Source organism: Lampetra fluviatilis, chromosome 2 (genome assembly GCF_964198595.1).
Source record: "Lampetra fluviatilis chromosome 2, kcLamFluv1.1, whole genome shotgun sequence".
In the NCBI taxonomy this organism is placed as follows: domain Eukaryota; kingdom Metazoa; phylum Chordata; class Hyperoartia; order Petromyzontiformes; family Petromyzontidae; genus Lampetra; species Lampetra fluviatilis.
The window spans coordinates 21,380,231-21,398,666 of NC_136276.1; the positions used below are offsets into that span (position 1 = coordinate 21,380,231).

Genomic DNA, 18,436 nt, shown 5'->3' on the forward strand with positions numbered 1-18,436 from the left:
CGTGGCAGCGCTCGTGCGTGTGTGCAGGCTTACAGGCCTGCCTGGGGCCTCACAGGCATCGCAGGCCTAGCAGTTCTCGCAGTCTCGCAGGCCTCACAGGCTTTGCAGGCCTTGCATGCCTGCCTGGGGCCTCGCGGGCCTTGCAGGCCCCACGGGGGGCTGCCTGGGGCTTCACTGGGCTGCCCGGGGCCTCGGTGGAGGAATATGAAGCTGTGCAAATTGGTTTCTGTTCAAGATGGCAACTGCTAGGGATGTCTTGTCTCCCCAACTTGAATCCACCTTACCCATCACTCTTGCCCCGTCCCTTGATTTGTAGTTGGTTAGCGGTTTGTGACTAAACTCGGCAAACGTAGTATTTACGTTCTTGAGTTTCGCTGCACTGGCAGCACGTTCCATGCGGAGTTCACGTGAGGGTTTCACTCTCCGCTGTTCAGCATGCCATTCACGGGTCGGTGAATGGTTCTTTTTTTTCTGTGCTTTGGTAAAAATGTGCTGATGTCGCCATAAGGATCAGTAAGTCACCACAAGGAATGCATTTCAGACATTTAATCGAGATCTGAATCTTCTCCTTTGGCTTTAAATATCTTGCCACCTCCTTGCCATTTAGAACTGGTTTGTTCCCTTCATGCCTGTCTGTAGGCTTCATGCAAGGATGCCCTACAACTACCTGTCCCTCAAGTGAAACTCGAATCCTGAGGAAATAATGGGGCTCGCTGTTTTCATGAACCCACAGTGCAATACACTGACGGTAGTTATATAGCGTATTAATGCAAGTGCTTCTCAAGGGACATGGTCAACCTGAAGGAAGGAAGCATTTACTTATTTTATAGAGAGAAAGAGATAATCAGTCATAGAGGAAAATATTAGTTTTTGGCTGTGGACTTGACTAGGGGCAGGGAGTCAACAGCACAGATGGCTGGTGGAATGGAGTTCCACTCCATGAGGGCACGAGAGGAGAAGGGGAGTGATCTCTCACCGAGCAAAGGCTGACCGGAGGACTTCAGCACAACGCCTTGGTTTTCCAGAGTGGGGGGTGTAGAGGGGAGTAAAGTGAGACGAGATGGGAGAGCTGGGCATGTGATGCATGGAGCAATCGTGAAGGTTGTGAAGGCAGTCTTGGAGTCGATCAGGGCTTTGGTTTGGAGCCAGGGGGGGGGGATCGGAGTAATGGTGTGAAGTGGTAACATTTACAGGTGCAAGCGGGGAGTATGGCAGCAGTATTTAGCGGCATTCTGGACTGTCCGGAGTTTGGAGGTAAGCGACTTGGGGAGGTTGCAGTCGGCCAGTTGGGATGTCATGAAGGGATGGATGATTCTAGATTTGAAGCTTTTTTTCATCTATGTGACTTTACCGAAAGAACCATAGAGTATGGATTGATGATTGTCTAAATGGCAGCAGGGCTAAGGATATGACAGATAGGATTCAGAGATCATTGGTAGCAGTGTTCGATGTCTGCTGGAGCAAATGGAGACTTGAGAGGAGGTGGCCTAAGGAGGGAAGAGAAGAAATTCACGAGGTAGTGGTCACTTAATGTAATGGGTTAAATAGGGGTGAGAGTGATGGCCTTGGTGTTAGAGATGACAAAGTAAGGAGGTTGGCCCTGGGAGTGAGTGGGGAGAGTGGGAGACGAGATTAGTTGGGATTGATCCATGGATTTCAAGAGTGACTGGAAAGGTGGAGGAAAGATGTGGTGGGTGCGGGACACAGGAGATTATATTTCATCTGTGGCAATAGGGCCCCACGTTGTGTGGATACCAGTTATATCGTGTGTGTTTTAGCTGTGGGAGAAAACTAAGAAACCAGGAGGAAACCCATGCAGAACACAGGGATGACATAAAAACTCCACATCAAAAAGCACCCAAGTCGGAAATCGGACCCTAGGCCCTTTTCTGTGCGAGGAATGATTGCTGCCACTGCGCCAGCCTGCAGCGCGCACATTTAGAAATGGCTTTCATGTAAATCACCTCCATGAAATAATTTTCTAGCACTGTATTTGGATTCAAAATGGTACCGTTCTTCAGGCATCCTGTTGGGCTTAAGCCACACAGTCACATCTTGTGCTCATATTCGGTGACAAGCATCAATGCCATATTTAAGGGGGTGATAATCTCAGAGTGCATTTTAATGGAATGAAAACAAAACCAAACTTGGTTATTGAACCACGAGTGCTGTGCCGCATTTTGTGACCATATTTCGACCGTAACGTTTGCCAGCATTACTGTTTCAAAATTCCAACTTTGGTGTTAGGGGCATGCGTGCATTTTGAACGTAATTGCAGTCATTACGGAGGAAAAGGTCTGTAACTAAATAATTGGAGTGGAGCCGTTCTTCTGTCACAGAGCCAATCGATGTAAAATCCCAGGCATCTGCAGAGCAACTCGAGGCAAACGCCTTCCCTTGATACTCTTAGCACTGAGTCTTGGAACATTGTACAATCGACACCACACAGCAGCGATCTCCTCTTGGAGAATACTCTTCAATAATAGCTCCAGCGCTCATCAGAAACCAACAATTAGCTCGAGAAGTAACTCTGTCCTTCATCCTAGACATAACTACAACTTTAGCCTCAACTCTTTACTTACCATGAACCCTTGTCTTGACCTGCTGTACGGTATTCCGAACATCAACGCTGTCACCCATTCCTCAATTCTTGTAGCACGCCCCTGACGACTACATCATTCCATTCTGTCATCGTTTTTGTAAGCTTTGTCGAGCACCTTGATTAAAAGTGCTCTATAAATATAAATTACATTAAGTAAGGCTCTAATTGTAGCTTACGCACCTCTCTCAACACCCCCCCCCCTCCTTTCAATTCACCAGAATTATTTCCAGTTTATAGTTGAATGAAATTGTTATTAAATATGACACCAATGCCCCAATTAAACAATGAAGTGCCAGTTAGATCATCAATCTGGCCCTAAGCTGTTAATCTTTCACCACATGTTCTGATTGTTCACCTTACATCAGAGCAGAGCAGCACAGGCTGTGCCAACATCCTCGCTGCCTGGGCCCCTCCCTACCATGCCAGCAGCCGCCACAGCGGGCTCCAGGGCTCCAGGGCTTGCCGAACACGATTCGTGCCGACGTGGCCACGTCTCGGACCCATTGCCAACGCTTCGGTTTACGTGCTTTCGTAAACTTTAGCGGAGCCCGACACAGTGGGTCACACACCTGTAATCCAGCGCTTTGGTGACGAGGGTTAGTCGTGAAAAGTGTCTGTGAACTTATCCTATGCAGACCTTGTGAGTTATCCTGTCGTATGTGTGGGGTTTCTTCTAGGCACTCTGCTTTGCTCGCACATGCAAAACACTCATTGAACATCCATTTAGTCAACATTCCAATGCAGCTGCCTCCTGGAAAAAAACATTGACCCTCTCTGTTGGCTTTCTGAGATGAATGACATTCTTATTATGTGCGTGATATATACAGTTTTAACGCAGCCTACTTTACTACCTGATGTGGTTTGTAAATATCAGCATGGAGAAGACAAAGGCGACCGAACATAGTGTTGACCTCATGTGTTGTGCCCGCATTATTAGCTGCCCTCTAAAGCCCATGTTCTTAGTCATGGCTCGGCTCAGGCTTGGCTCTGACCTCAAGCGAGCTGGCTCAGAGCCACCGTGCTCAGCTTGAGAAGCTCTGAGCCTGGTCCCAGCCGTGCTCAGCATGGGTCCCATGAGGCTGAGGCTGAGCCAGGCCACGGCTTAGCCGCTCCCTCGTGCGTTCCTGAACGCAACTGAGCAGCTCAAGCCAAAGCTGAGCCGCTCGGAATACAGCCATGACGTGACTCGCCACTGCAGTTGACACGGCTACGCGGAGGATCATTATCGTGTCTCAAGGCCTGGGTGATCAGCCTCGATGGGGATGATAAGAATGACCTGCTGGCGATGTGACACCCCGCGGAATCCCCTCCCCACCTCTCCTTGGCAACGGGATTGGCGGGCGCGCGCGCATGATGAGCAAGGGCCTCTGTTCGCTTGAGCCGACGGGAAGGTGCCGAAACCTCACCACGACTTGCGCAGAGAAGTTCATGAATTGCACCTCGAGTCTAAATGGCTCCGTATTGTAAGGACAACTTGGGGAGTAATATACTTTGAAAAATGTGATTTTCTAAACGGAGATATTTCTACGTTAATTTATTGTTTAGAAGTTTCCGTGCGATTGTTTTAGTCAAGAATCAATTATATATTTATAGACGCCAGAAAGGCACGACTAAGAACTTGGCATGACGGTGTTTGGCAGTGTTTGGTGGCGGAGTATTAACGACAAATCCGGTCCGATAATTACGTGGCCTAACCAAAAACTCAGTTCCGATTGCAATTTCCATTCCCCCGTGTACAGCTCGTTGACTTGCAGTATACCTTGACAATGAAATGTGTGTGTGTGTGTGCCCCTGTGCCTCGTTCGATGTGCTCAGGATACCACGACAGCCACATCGTCATGCGCTGGTTCTGGGCGGCCGTGGAGAGGTTCAACAACGAGCAGAGGCTGAGGCTGCTGCAGGTTGCAACATGCAGAGCACCAGACACACACAGCAGCCCCCCTAGCACAGACCACACCACTACAAAGATCAGATACAAAGATCCCCCGTATAGCCTGAACAGACTGTTAGGGCAAGTGCTGTTAGCGAGCACCTATAAAGGCCGGCATGGCACACGAGGGGTTGGGTAACCAACACCACGCACGGCCGCGATTGTCTCCCTAGTGGCGATGTTTACACATCGCACCAGGTACTCATTTGAGGCTGAGTCGACCTACGGGAGGCCCAGGACCGGTTCAGATAAACGTCACTGGGTGTTGGCCGTGAGCGGGAATCAAACTCGGCTTTCCGTGTTCGTAGTGCAGTGCGCGAACCGCTCCACCACCACGCCACACTCACAGCGGCCCTCCTAGCAGAGACAGCACCACCACTCACGGCAAGCACTCTTCGAGATCAGCTGTACGTGGCATGTGTGCAATGTATTATACATGTAGGCATGTGACCCTTCACCTCTCTGGCTATTCAATCAATTGTCATGCTTCAAGTGCGAGATTGGATGTCATCCTTTATTTTTTTATTTTGTTTTGTTTTTGCCATCTCGTTTGTATTGTTTGTCGTGTTGTTTGCCTCATGTCTCCTGTTTTGTCTGTTCTGCCGGTCTAAATGTAACAGTGAATCATTTGCATGCAAGCTGCGTACATCGCAAGTGGATTATTTAGTGCACTATTCCGTTTGTGTCTTGTGAGCATATCAATCAATTTTATTTGAATAGATGTGTTGGCACACATGCCTATATTCATTCGCTACAACTACAATAAAACTCAACACATTCGTCAATAACACTGCCATAAAAAAAAAGTTTGAACACATGGCACGTAAGAATGTAAGCCTATCTCACCGTTCGTGCTGTATATTTCTCATTCACGCATCATGGAAATTCGTGCTGAAAACTTTAAGTTTTCCGTCGACATCTTTCCACCAACGTGCGTTCATTTCTTTGAATGCCAACTTGTTCACCTTTGACTGGCAGCGGCCGAGTGGGTGGCACCGCGAGTTTCCATCACAGAGGTGGCAGCCAGTGGTTAGAGTTGGCCTGCGGTTCAGGGTTTCGCATTGTGCAAACCACCGTTCTTGTTTTTTTTTACCAAACTCTTGCTGTTAACAAGAACTTGAACTTGGCGGACACCCTTTCCACTATGCATGTTTAACTTCTTTCGCACAGTACGTAGCCAACCGCGCTAATCGGAGGAGCGGGGAAAAGGACAACAAACTAACAGCAAAAAGAAGTTTTAAAGAAATTCGTTTTCAATCTAGATGATTTAAAAGTGCATAGCTCCGGTGGCTTCCTAATATCGGAAAGAAGAGCGTTCCAGACGGCCGCTGAAGCGCATCGGATAGCGCGCGATGTGGTGACCATCTTTATTCGATGATAGCCAAACGCCGCTTGCTGCGAGGATGACTGGAGTTCGCATGATGGTTTGTGTTTCTTGAGATCAGGAAGGTATTGTGGTTCAGTTGTGGCAAGCACTTTGTGTACAATGAGTGCGACACTGCCGCATCTCTGCCTCGTGCAGAATAGGTTTAGGAAAGGCCGAGTAATGATGTTTATCTTGGGGGGGAATTGGCATCGCCCTGCAGAAGGGGATTAGAGGGCTCATCGATATCCCACAGATGTTCGGCCTCCTCATGCACATTTCATCTTAAACTTTTAGACACAAAAAAACACATAAATCACAGTAGGGGGACTCCTCATGTCTGCGGTGAAGTGGGGTATGCATTACAGGTAAAATAATTTGCAGATCAAATCAGGAGTTTGCAGTGTATAGGTATGTTCTTACAGTGTGTGTTCTGATGGTGATCACGTGTTGAACCTGTGTGAGCCTAAATACAATTTAAAAAGCTCAAAACAACACGCGATGTTTCTGGCATTGGCCAAACATCCCAAGGCTGAAACATTACTGCCAAATGACTCCATTGGGATTCCACACAACAGCAGCAACATCGCCCCCACCTACAACAAACTTGGCAGGACCTTCTCGGAAAAGAGTCTTGTGACTCGTTGAAGTTTACATGGGTAAACAAGCGTAGTAGTAGTAGCAATGGTAATCGAGCAATTGTAGCCGCTGGTGTGGTGGTGGCGACAGATTGATCACCGCTGTGTCTCCCTCCTTGCGCCGTCCCCCCAGTTCGTCACCGGCACGTCGAGCATCCCGTACGAGGGGTTTGCGGCGCTGCGAGGCAGCAACGGGCCCCGCAAGTTCTGCATCGAGAAGTGGGGCCGGATCACCTCGCTGCCCAGGTGAAGGCCACGTTCCGTGAGCCGCCGTCGCCCAAACCGCACGGCGTTCGACCTCCCCCCCCCCCCCGCCCCCCCCCCCCCCCTTGGCGAACCCAGCCCAGCAAACGCCGTTAGCGATCGGCAATTCACAAACTGATTTGCGTCGCACGTAAAGAAGTGTTCTGTGCTGGAGAGTAAATATATTATTTACGTGCGGTATTTTGGTGATGTGGAAACATTGCTTTGATTGACGTCGTTTCGATATTCCTCGTCGGAATGGAACGCATTCCCGACGTTAACCGGGGTATTACTGTCCACCTATCAAATACAGAGCTCCAGCGTTAATCTTCATGCACCGTTACGTGCTGGTCGTGCATCAGTGTTCACGTCGCGCCCCCCGTCAATGCCCTGCTGAGTATCCGGCCCTAGCGGCGAGTGAACTCTGCGACCTACGACTCTGCCTCGACGTTGCAGCTGTAATCGGAACATGAAAAAAACTGAAAGTGAACGATTGTCGCAAGACATCTGCCCGTATGTGCACACTTGAACGAGACACATTCACAATTACTTTTGCCGCCGACGCGTACTTCACAATTCTGCACAGTGGTGGGAGAATGGCAAACACAGCGGTTTTAATAATATGCTTCTCAGTATGAAAAATAAGAATAGCTTTTACCCTTTCTGGCAATAAAACAGTTGTTACGGTTGGGCTGTTGAATAACCAACTGAAGAAGACAATTGCCACTGGCCCATTGTGTAAAGAGGGAACTGATCATTGATGCTGTCCTGTAGCTTCGTTGGGTAATTGTCAAAGTGCTTTGTCGACTACAGAGTGAAAATTGAAGACTGTGGCAACATTCTCAAGAGTAGGCCAGTGTATGCCAGCGTCACAGCCTGCTTGTATTCCTCAAACACCGCAGTTTGCTAATACTGCGTCAAATTATTCGTTGATTGATACTCACCTGGCTAAAATAATTTCACCTAGTTTAACGTCCCTGATTTCAGGCAGGCAGCAAGTCAACACGGAAACTTTCCTGCAGTGTCCGTTGCAGAGTTGCTCATCAAGAATTTTGCGTTGCAGTTGCACCACTTAAAAGTTAACGCCACTCTCCATGAACTTTTCAAGTAAACTTTTAACGCCACTCTCCATGAACGTTTCAAGTGGTGCAGTTGCAGCACAACATTCTCACGGGGACCAACTCTGCACCGCCAAACCTGGAGTGGCTCGGGGCTAGTGGGGCCACCCTGCCTGCGCTGAGGTCATCCATAGCCGCCCCACTCTGCGTCACATGACACGACACCAAAAGCCCACTCAAGAGGCCCTACAGCACGCAGTTTGGAGAGACCGCCGGTTAGAGTGAGGGCACCCCCTCTCCCCCCTGTGTTTGCGATGCGACGTCCGGGTTTTTCTTTGCGAAGCTCAATCACCCACCACCACCACGTGGCCACCAAACAAGACGACAGAGCTTTTGTTCTCGAGTGCTGCGCTGTGCGCTCAGCGAAGCAAAACGCCCGGCTCAGAACGATCTTGATGACACAGTGTACGCGTTTCGAGTATTTGGCTGCTATAATTTTCCACGTGATAAGCCCACTTTGTCGACCTATCATTTGCGGCAAAGGTCGCTTCGGGAAAAATAGCTATATAGCTCAGTCGGCCTTACCTGGTAAAAAAATTAAATGATGTTTAAGTTGAGTACGTCCTGCAGTTAGCGTTGACACATGAAGCAAGTCGGTTGTTGCAATAATGAGAGGATTGTGTTGTGTGCCTAATTCAAGCATGCGTCAAGTTTTTGAATTCGGATTAAGCTTCGTAAGTAAGCATTGTTTAGGAGTTGTTTTTAATACGGCTAGTGTTTCCAATTCACACACATTGGATATGCTCCTTTTACTAAACTAACTAAACTCATTTTTTTTAAATTTTAAACTAAACTAAACTTTTTATTTTACCAGGTAAGGCCCACTGAGCTCTATAGCTCTATTTCAGAAGTGACTTGGCTATCACAAATGATAGCTCAATAATGTGGCTTATTGTATGGAAATGTATAGCAGCCAAATACCCTAAACGCATCTTTATAAATGTGGAAGGAAAAACCGGAGGACCTGGAGAAAAATCCACACGACCACAGGAAGAACATGAAAACTCTTAATTTACAGCCGTCAGGGTTGAAATCGAACCCACGACCTCCTTTATACCAGGCGAGGCAGTTAACATCTCTAGCCACCGAGATGTTAACTAGCTAGCATACTATCGATATAAACTCAATAATACAAATATGTTATAAACTTATGTTATAATGGCATTACCGCTTCATGTACTTCCAGTTTTCAAGACTCTTGATGAGTTTTCAGCTCACTTAAATAAATAATTATATTTTATGTACGTATATCTGAAATCTTAAATGTCAGAGGAATGCGAGTCTCCCGTGAAAAAGAGGCACTGACTCTCAGTAGGACCCTGTCAACTTTAAACAATGAAGATTTAAATTATTTAAATCAAGAGGATAACTATTTTCTTGCCAGTGTCAATGTTTCTGCATCCAACTTCATTGACCACTCTGGCCTGGATGAATCCATCGGCCTTTACATGATAATAATAAACATTTATAACGAGCATTCCATCTGAGGATCCTAATGCGCAAAATGTTTGGCACGCAATTTAAAAGATGCTCGATCTTGGAAAATATTCATTTGACTCACATTGGGGCTCATAATGACTGTCATAATGCTGTTGATAAACTTAGGTTTTCCGTCCAGAGAGTGGCGGTAATTGTAGCGCAACACCTCGATCATATACAAGGAGCTGGTCGCTGACCCCACACATAAACCGCTGGGGTTCGACCTCTAACCCAGGAAACAGTGGTCAGCCCTAAACCTCTGCAGACCAGGGTACGGCAGATGCGGTCACCTCCATCATATTTGATGGAAAATGGAAAAGAGTCGGCAATTTGGCTGCGGTCGCCAGGCCAGACCATGGGTCACATGATCCTGCACTGCACCCTGCACCACCGATTCACAGACCATGGGTCACATGATCCTGCACTGCCCCTGCACCACCGATTCACAGACCATGGGTCACATGATCCCGCACTGCCCCCCTGCACCACCGATTCACAGACCATGGGTCACATGATCCTGCACTGCCCCCTGCACCACTGATTCACAGACCATGGGTCACATGAACCCGCACTGCCCCCCTGCACCACCGATTCACAGACCATGGGTCACATGATCCTGCACTGCCCCCCTGCACCACCGATTCACAGACCATGGGTCACATGATCCTGCACTGCCCCCCTGCACCACCGATTCACAGACCATGGGTCACATGATCCCGCACTGCCCCCTGCTCCGCCGATACATAGACCATGGGTCACATGATCCTGCACTGCCCCCCTGCACCACCGATTCACAGACCATGGGTCACATGATCCCGCACTGCCCCCTGCTCTGCCGATACATAGACCATGGGTCACATGATCCCACACTGCCCTCTGCACTGCCGATCCACAGGGCATGGATCACATGATCCAATACTGCATGTACCGTGAATTCACAAGCAGTATCACTAACGTCCACCAAACCTTCACAGAAGCTGTTGAACAGCTTCATAACCTCGACACACATACACGTATACGTGTATCATTGCTAACTTCACCTTGCCATCCTAAAGAAGAAGCAGCAATAGATCTGGATGTGCCGGTTCTTGGCAAATATAATTTTGACGCTTGACCACATGATGGGGCCATGATGGTCATCACATCCACAATTGTCGCACTGATTAAAACAAAATCGGAGCCTCCAATCGTCCCGATGTTAACTTCTGTTGTACGTGACACGCGTGTCCGTGCTGTCCCACACAGAGCCCACACGTGCTTCAACCGCTTGGATCTGCCTCCCTACCCGTCGTACGCCATGCTCTACGAGAAGCTGCTCACCGCCGTGGAAGAGACGAGCACCTTCGGCCTGGAGTAAGCAGCCCCAAGAGCGACCGCTGCCGACCGGCACCCTGCACCCCCGGGGCCTTCCGCATCCTTCTCAGGCACAAGTGGCGAGAGACACACGACGGAGGTGCCAGGGCTCTGGAGTGTGCACGCAAACCGCCGCGTCCCCGCCTGCTCGCCGCTGCGGTTACGTCGAGGAAGTTTTGGTGGCCTTGGGATGGGACGCCGCCACTCTGAATTGTGAATACTCTTGTCGGCCACATTGTATAACTTTAATGTGTCCTGAAGCGTGGAGATGCATTTCTTTAGAAAGCATGAAGAAAAACAACTTGCAATTGATTCCACATCCGAGCACAAGCCCTCACCGCCGAGTCAGCCGGCCCATGGCTAACCAGCGCACAGTCTGCAGCCGTCGTTATGACAAAGACAGCTAGGGGACATCAATGGAGCTGGAGCCATGAGCGGTCTCGTCCGTGACAGCGACGACGACGACACGTCTTTCGTTTGGTGGTGGCGCAAAGCGCAGCTGTGAGGTCCTGGATGCTGCATTGCAGAAGGATGTCTTCATCAGCCTCCTCCCGGGAAGTCAACCGTGTGGTGCCGCAGATATTGTTGCCATCGGTTGGGCAACCTCCAAGCGCCCGCCACACAATATGCCCCAAGATTCCTGCGGTAGTGCCACGGAATGATGCCCGATCAGTGTAATAATAATTATATTTAATTTGTATTTATTTTTTATTCGGCATCATTCATGCAGATCGCGGATTCAAACGCGGGTTTTTTTTTTGCACGGAGGCGTGGTAAACCACAGACAATTTCCCAAGCTCTGTGGTTCTATAATGAGAATGTTTGGCTGACCCCGCGCGTTTGAGGGGAGGGGGGGGGGTAGCGGCGGTAATGCTCAATCCCCACACAGAAGGGGATTAACCCACTGCCACACTGTGGCCAAGCCAGGATTTTGTGTCCTTGACTCCCCACGTCGGGAATTTTCTGAGTTCGTGTGATCCTCCAACCCTCGGAGAATAAAAGTGTCGCTGATGACACCTGCACGGTGCACTTAAAACTAAACTTTTTATTTGTATTAAACTATTTTTTATTTTATTCGTGAAAGCCCACTGAGCAATGTAGCTCTTTTTCAGAAGCGACCAGAAATGATAGCTCAACGAAGTGGCTTATCAGGTGGAAATTTGTAGCAGCCAAATACCATGTTGTTTCTAAATGTGGAGGGGAAAACGCGGAGGGCCCGGAGAAAAATCCACATGACCACGGAGAGAAAATGCAAACTTTAAATACACAGGCGTCAGGGTTGGGATCGAACCCACGAACTCCTGTATACCAGGCGAGGTGGTTAACATCTCCTAGCCACCACGGTCGTCGCTTGAGCTGCACAGGGCAGCCGCTCGCTCGCTCTCCCACGAAGGCGCTGCTCTCTGCCCCCGGTCTGAAACTGGACACAGCTGGACTTTCAAATATTGACTTTCATTCATACGGTGAAGAAATTAAAGAAGTCATTTCATACACGACATTTTAAACGAAAGCACGCAGCACGGCTGGCATTTCCACGCAAAAACACGCACGCTTTACGTGCAGAGTGCAAACGGGACTGTAACCCGGAAACGGCGTTTAACCGCGCAGCTCGCGTACTTTTTTAGCCGTGCAGTACGTGCTTTGCGTATCTTTGTAAACTTGCGGTCTTTGTTCAAAGTGATTTGTTATGTCACTCGACGCAGAATGATTTTAGCACCTAGAAATGTTTACAGGCTGTACGTGGAGTCTTCTACACGGCGTATATTCTGTTCTGTCATGTGCTTTTATAAGGATCTTGTCACTCGACAATATGTAGCGCGACTCGTTGTCTTCTTCCGAATGTTTGCATGTGGCTGATGAACGTCCGCTCCAGTGGTCATTGGTGACTCTCGCTTCTCTCTCATCGCCCATCATCAGTGTAGAGGCCGTAGAACCTGGACGCAAAGCGCGCACATCTGGCGCAGGTCGGATGTTTACTGCACAACCGGGAAACACTTGTCAGAGCGGTGCAGAACAATCAGTTGTTCATTACTTACTTGTTTACCCAGGAAAGCCACAATGAGTCCCAAGACAATTTTTCATAAAGGTTCTGCTACATTGGGATGCTTGGCCAACACCAGCGACATTGTATGTATTTAATTAAATTATAAAACTTTGTTTTTTTATCAGGTAAGGTCCACTGAGCTATATAGCTCTTCTGCAGAAGCCACCTGGCCACAAATGATAGATTATTGCAGCGGCTTATCACGTGGAAATTTATGTCAGCCAAATACTCCGGAGGACCCGGAGAAAAATCCACGCCACAATGGAGAGAACATGCAAACCTAAAATATACAGCAGGCATCAGGGTCTGGATCGAATCCACGACTTCCTGTATACCAGGCGAGGTAGTTGACATCTCGCCATCATGGTGCCCATTCGCTATTGGGAAGCCGGAGAACCCAGAGGACAACCGTGCAGACCAAGGGAAGAACATAACAACTCAATGCAGAAAGGTGCCAGGGCCAGGAGTTGAACCCAGGTCCTTCTTGCTTTGGGGCACAGGTGTTACCACTGCACTGCCACCCTGTGTTGCCCCTGCAGAATGGTATAGATACAGCTAGGGCCAGTCCATTGGAGAAGGTAGTTTATTAATTTCTCATCAACAACATTGAACAACTGTGCACTTCAAGGCAGTAATTTCAATCGCCTAACAATTTGCAACCAGTCACGAAGCTCGTGACTTGCTGCAAATGCAACCTGGTTGTAAGTGCATTCCTAAAAAAGCCATAGATTGTAATTAACAACGCATTGTGCGTGAGCCTACCCCACTGTGATGATACTCACCAGGTATCGGTCGTGCCCACGCCTGCTGGGGCTGTGTAAACCCAGCAGCAGATTCATTGTTCTTCTCTACCCGTGTGGCACTTGGCAAGAGTCCTAGTGCAGTGGTAATTGGCATTGCTCTCTACTTTGGCTGCAGACGCATTTTCATGGAGATGCAGCACTGCATCGCCTTAGATAACGCTCTGCACACACGCATTGAGGAGCGGCACATTCAGACATAATCAACTTCACCCTTTATCGGTTTGAAAGCTGTGTTTTCAGCAGTCAGTTGACAATCTAATAACTTTATCTTGATCGCCAAATTGTAAGGTTGTTTTGCTTCAAATTTGCGTCATGCTTTACAATCATTCTTAAAACGTTCAAGTCACAATATTTTTTTTTTATTGAAGCTTGCGGCAGAGAAACACACCTCCCACCACAAGCGTGTGCGGTTTGTGTCCAGGTGTCCTCAGGCCTCAAGGCTGATGGTCAGCTGACAGTTTCCTTGCACCCGGTACAGGGCTCTCCACGCTCTGTGACAGCAATGGCTGCGAGCTGTATTGGCAGTGAGGCTACTTGTGACAATATCGACCGAGTGGACCTTGCTGCATCTTCGCCCTCCATCCTCATCATCCTCCCCCTCCCCAACTTCCCTCCTTGAGACCCTGAAAAAAAAGTTTTTTAAAATTGATATTTACCAGCGGAAATATTTTATGTTAATGCAGGGCCATGTTTTGATTGTCAGGACCGTATCCCACCCGCTGGGAAGTTTCTGGATTCGCCTCTGCTCCACGTTATCTGTTCCACCCCAACTGCTTCCTAGCGATCTTTCAGGAAATTACCAAAGATGCCATCTGCTCCAGAGTGGACATTAAAGCTACTGTAACGTCAACCGTACTAGATCATTGTGCGTCAACGTCTTATCCCAAGTTCAAGATTTTAAATTACTTTTCAACTAAATTACAAAAAATTCATTGTATCATTGTCTACATCGGTCTCCAAAATTATGAATTGGAGTGGACTCACCTCAATAACTGATTGCTATACGTAAGTAAATATACAGTACTGTTTATCATGTATTATCGGCCACTTTGCATACATTTAATCTACTCGCGTACGAATGTGTTTATGTGGGTAAGCACCAGTAGACATGGGCCTGTATCAATATGCATGTGCATGGACACCCAGGCACACAACGGATACCCAGGCACAACAATCTCAGCAGGCGTGGGCTGCGTCCGAGTGCACAGTCACCTGGCCACTCAGGGTTGTCCTTGCCCTGTCCCGAAGGCTCGGCTACATTCCTCAATGTGATGTTCGTTCAGCGAGTCGGTTTGAGGGTTGGGCTAAGACGCGGTCTTCGTGTGCAGGTGTGGTGTGCCAGTGGAGCCCCCTCACCCTTGTGAGCTCTCTAGCCTTGTTGGTTGTACTCGTAACACGTTTTGACAGACTGGCTCTGACGAGAGGATTTTGGTGCAAATTCCTCGTGGAGGTTTGCTCCCCCCCACTCCCCCCCCCCAAAGTCTCTCACTCCTTCACTTTCCCCCTTTAGCTATGAGGTGGAACATTGATAAGGCAAGAGACTAAACCTCCACTCTTGGGTTTGTATGTATGTTGAAAGTCTTTCGCATCGCACGGAGCCAACCGTGATAATCGGAGGTGTGGGGAAGGAAAAGAAACTAAACGCAAAAAAAGCAGTTCTAAGGAAATGAGTTTTCAGTCGAGATTTAAGAGTGCACCAATGCTCCAGTGGCTTCCTAATATCGGAAGGAAGAGCTTTGCAGGCGGCCGCAGAAGCGCTTCTGAAAGCACGCGATGCAGTGACCGTGTTTGTTCGATGGCTGGCCAAAATAAGGTATGGGCTTAATACAGTTGGTTTATCGATCTCACCAAGTTAAACATGTACACTTCAACGTAGAAGAAACTGAAAAGTAGACAAACTGTATTTTTCATTAAGGCATACCTATTTTAACCACTTGTATATACAGAAGTAAATTTTTATTTAAATGTACCAGGCACTTTTTATTATGGTTTATTATATAAATACCTTGGAAATTACTTCGGAATGACTCGGCTTGGTTTGTGATGTTACACAATGACAGTGTTCTGCATCGTGAGCCATGTGGTCTACTGGAGACGCGGCGCTGGCACGGGAAGCAACTGATTATGAAGCTGTTAGGCATATATATACGTGCACATGTAATCAAAATCCTTTCGGACCAGAAATATCATTGCCTTGGCAAAGTCCTGCACTGGGCTCCAGTTAAAGCTACATTCATAGTCTGTACAATTGTGACCCATCGTCCACACCTGCGTTGGTGCCGTGTAAACTTGCTGGGAGGTTCAGGGCAAGACAACTTCCCCTATCAGTGGTGGAGCCCAAGTCAGTGAGCAATTCTCTTTGCTCACCAATAAAGACATCTCATTCCAGTCCGGAAACAACCTCTGTGCATGTGTTTTCTGCTCCTCACTTTTTTAAAATCTAATGATGAAAAAAAAATGTTTTATTTGAAAACGTTTTCAGGGGGTTACATGAGCAGTGATGTTATCATGCAACCATTCGCATTCTGGACTCCCAATTGAATGCGTACTGTCAACCAACAGCAGAGGAAAGCAATTCCACCCACCAATGGGGCGTGAATCCCCTTGTTCTAAGTGACAAACAGACTGCGCGTCTCATCGTTTGGTGACGAGGAATTCCCACATGACATGTAATACACACACATGTGGCTTATGTATGTTTTGTTTGTACATTTTTAAGAATGTTGTTTGCGGACAATGCGTAACTCTCCTTTGGGCACGGAGGACTATTTGTGTTTTGTCCTTTTAGTCAACGCATCTGTTCACTTGCAGAGAACGCTCTCGCTGAACACGCGCGCATTCACTGGGCCGCATTTTGTCGCAATTGTGGACGGTTCGTGTCCGGGTGCGCACGAGATGACATCTCCGTTGCTGGACATCCCTCCGTGTTGGGAAGAAGGAGGGGACACGCGGCTGTGATGTAACCGGAGTGTGGACGGTCAGCTTGCCTCGTTTGCCGCTCTGCCCATTGTAGAGCAGCTCACGGGGGGGGGGGGGGTAAACACTGGCCGAGCTTCCCAGTACTGGCACCGGTCAGCGGGAGGAAGCGCTGGTTCATGCCCACCACAAAGGGGGGCCGTCTCTGGCGTCACGAAGCGAAAACCTGCGTCCGTGCCGCGAACGAGGAATTGCTTTTACCAATGGGCACTTTGCTTGTCACTATTTATTTATGAACAAGTCACTTAAATGACGACGCGGGTGAAGCGCTGTAATATACGCGCCGGGTGTTTTATTCGTGCAGGTGAAGACGCCGCTGGGGTTTGTTACGGTGCAGGACTCATTGACGCGCAAGTTAACCAGCTTAAATGTACACTTTACATGGCGTGTGTTTGTGGTATATGCATTTGTGCTTACGGTGCATTTGGCTGATGACTCGTGACGATCCCATCGCCACCGCTGCATGGACCCAAACAAACCGATCTGGCCACGCGCTCGCCTGACCTGTGACCTGGATGAGGTGCGATGGCTGTACTTGGAGGTGCGTTTGTCTGTGGATACACCTAGAGGGCTGGCATCGACAGCGAGATGTCTTACGTTGCTTGTGTAATCAGAGCGTTGTTTGTATAGTATCGCAGTCGATTCGTGTTATAGCAGACACCAGAGTCCCGGTGTGTTATTCACAACATTTCATTATTTGTATGATTGTATTTTAAATTTCATTGTATAAAATGGTCGAGTAAGTGGAAGTCAGTTTTGAATGTGTTGTTTTTTTGTTTGTGTTGCTTTGGCTGCTTCAGTATCATTTGTGAAGGGTCGGTGCAAAGTCGCCGTTCAGGGCGTTGATTAACCGCGTGGACGAGGATTGTGGGTTTGTGAGCATGGACCAGACGTAGAGGGTCGGCAGTGCAGTACTCGGTGCGGGCTTTTTTTCTTTAGGTTTTTTTTTGTCGATAAAACGTTTGCATCAAGCAGATATTCCCACCGGCGTGTCACCAATATTTGCACATTTATATTTTCAAAGAGCGAGGGGTTTTTGCCGGAGCACGGCCTGTTGCATTCTCAAGCCGCCAATAGTGACCGATGGTACCGGACAGATCCGTTTTGTTGTCGATGTTCTCGGATTGTGTGCTGGAATCAAAACAATAAATGTCGTTTTTACTGTTGACGGACGGTGCTCCGAGCTATTCCCCCCCACGTGGTGATGCTTTGACTCTTCTACTACGTTCATACTGCACACGAGTGTGTGCTCTGTGTCGGTCAAATGTTTGTTTAGCCATTTCATGTGAATAAGCCGGTTTTTGTGTGAGAGTAGTAGCGACATTGACTTGGCATTCTCTTAAAACCAAAACACGTTTCTTCTAGCAATTGACCAGCAGCTATTGTTGTTTTTCATGGTCCTGGAGCCCGGTGTACGATGTCGTGGCTCGAGCTGAGGGCGATGGTGTTCATTTCCACTGATAGTAGTAGCCCTGAGCCAGTGGTGGTGGAAATTCCACATTCCTGTGACGGTGGACTCGTCTTCCCAGAGCAAAGGATCGAATTTATGTGTGGGGTGTAACGGCAATCCACGCCGTGTGGCCCAATGCGAAGTTAATATCTGGTGCAACAGTAGCTCTGTTTAAATACGTCGAGGTGTTTTCATGCTTGGACCCAATATTCATTTTAGGTGTGGCGGCGGGGGGGGGGTGAAACACTTTTCGTGTAAAGTGCAGCCTCCAATATCCTACCTTCCCTTGGCCTCTGTGTGCAGTGACGAAGGCCCATTACCTGAAACGTCTTTCATTTTAAGGCCGCAGTTTTTATTGACGAATGTGTTGAATTTGTTGTTGTTAACTGTGCATGTGCATCACTGTTAACGCAACAGCAGCAGCATGATCACCAGTG

General features: G+C 48.2%; 1 protein-coding gene across 6 annotated transcripts in view; it reads left to right on the top strand.

Annotated features, from left to right (window-relative positions):
* Window positions 1-17,717, top strand: part of LOC144944048 (E3 ubiquitin-protein ligase HECW2-like) — a 210,773-nt gene extending 193,056 nt beyond the window's left edge. For all 6 annotated transcript variants that reach the window (XM_078872083.1, XM_078872109.1, XM_078872118.1 and 3 more), the window contains exons 29-31: window positions 4,418-4,503; window positions 6,667-6,779; window positions 10,619-17,717. In XM_078872083.1, the coding sequence (XP_078728209.1) occupies window positions 4,418-4,503; window positions 6,667-6,779; window positions 10,619-10,730 (311 nt within the window). In that variant the 3' untranslated portion in view covers window positions 10,731-17,717. The remainder of the gene's footprint in view (window positions 1-4,417; window positions 4,504-6,666; window positions 6,780-10,618) is intronic.
* The last annotated feature ends 719 nt before the right edge of the window (window positions 17,718-18,436 follow it).